General features: G+C 37.8%; 1 protein-coding gene across 1 annotated transcript in view; it reads left to right on the forward strand.

Moving 5' to 3' along the window:
• LOC137638561 (uncharacterized) overlaps positions 1 to 680 on the forward strand; it is a 5,585-nt gene extending 4,905 nt beyond the window's left edge. Inside the window, exon 5 of the mRNA XM_068370734.1 lies at positions 1 to 680. This exon is cut by the window's left edge and continues 327 nt beyond it. Coding sequence (XP_068226835.1) covers positions 1 to 680 — 680 coding nt within the window.
• Positions 681 to 1,198: the final 518 nt, after the last annotated feature.

A 1,198-nucleotide genomic window follows, 5' to 3' on the forward strand; every position in this document is an offset into this window, starting at 1 on the left:
CACCATCATCACCCATGACTAATTCAAGCCTATCTTCTAGCCAGCCTGTTTCAACGCCACAATCAACGAGATTCATTTCAATTCTAAATTGCACTTCAATAATGGTTTTACCTGAAAACGAAGCAACGGTACAGCTGCTTGAATTTTCAAAAACTTTTGAGCACGACCTACTTGTCCTAGAGGAGGGACAAGTGTTCCTACCGGAGATGCAGAACTTGTTGCGCTTCTTGCAAACGATGTGGGAACCCCTTCCGGGGAAGAAAAGGAAGATAAGAAACAAAGTGAAAAGGTATGTCATGAACTTCAGGTCTGATCAGCTACAACTCAGCGAAAGCGTTAAATGCAGCCTGAAGAAATACGACGATCCCAAATACCTGCTGAACCCGCTAGAGGAATGGAGTCTGCGGTGGGGCGAGAAACTGACGGACATTGATCGACTTTTCTACGTCGCTTGTTACCTAGCAAAATTCACCAGTGCAACAAACGACGAGACGATCGAAAAGGGAATTTGGGAAAGGTCTAGAGACGCTAGCTTAGGGTGGCAAATTGCAGCCATACTGGACAGTGTTTCAACATATGAAGGAAAGATTGACTCATTGCAAGTACGCACGGAAGAAGCCAGGTTCAACGTCACAGAAGCGCTTAAAAATAGATCTTTAGTGGTTCAGGCATGTGTTTGAATAAGTTTTTTTTACACTATTTAACTAATTTTTTTTTTCGAGAAAAGCTATTGAAGATTTTCACAATAAAGAATGGTTGTAAACCTTACTTTTTGTGAAGTTCACGGTGCACCCACTTTACACTTGAGATGCACGTTTGATTGATTAGTGTTCCTAAAACCATCGTTTACAAGTAATATTTGTGAATGAAAAACAATATATCAGTTGCCGAAAAATTATTGTACTATGAAAGATTCTTTGAAGGTAATTCTAATAACTAGTCTGTGTAAAATTTTATTCAGATCATATTTCAGATAAAATGGCTTTATTATATGTTACTGTGACCAAAAATAAAACAGGATTCGGTATAACAGTTTATCCAGCTCATTCTTAACTCATAATAACGATGATTATTATGATAATGATAGTCTATTTAATTTATGTTGTGTTGCTCAAACAGTATCACCACAGATAACTTTGAACACCACTCTGTTATCTTGATGAAAGCTGATGAATAGATTTACAATGACCATAGAATG

The sequence above is a fragment of the Palaemon carinicauda genome, chromosome 1 (genome assembly GCF_036898095.1).
Source record: "Palaemon carinicauda isolate YSFRI2023 chromosome 1, ASM3689809v2, whole genome shotgun sequence".
Classification (NCBI taxonomy): Eukaryota; Metazoa; Arthropoda; class Malacostraca; order Decapoda; family Palaemonidae; genus Palaemon; species Palaemon carinicauda.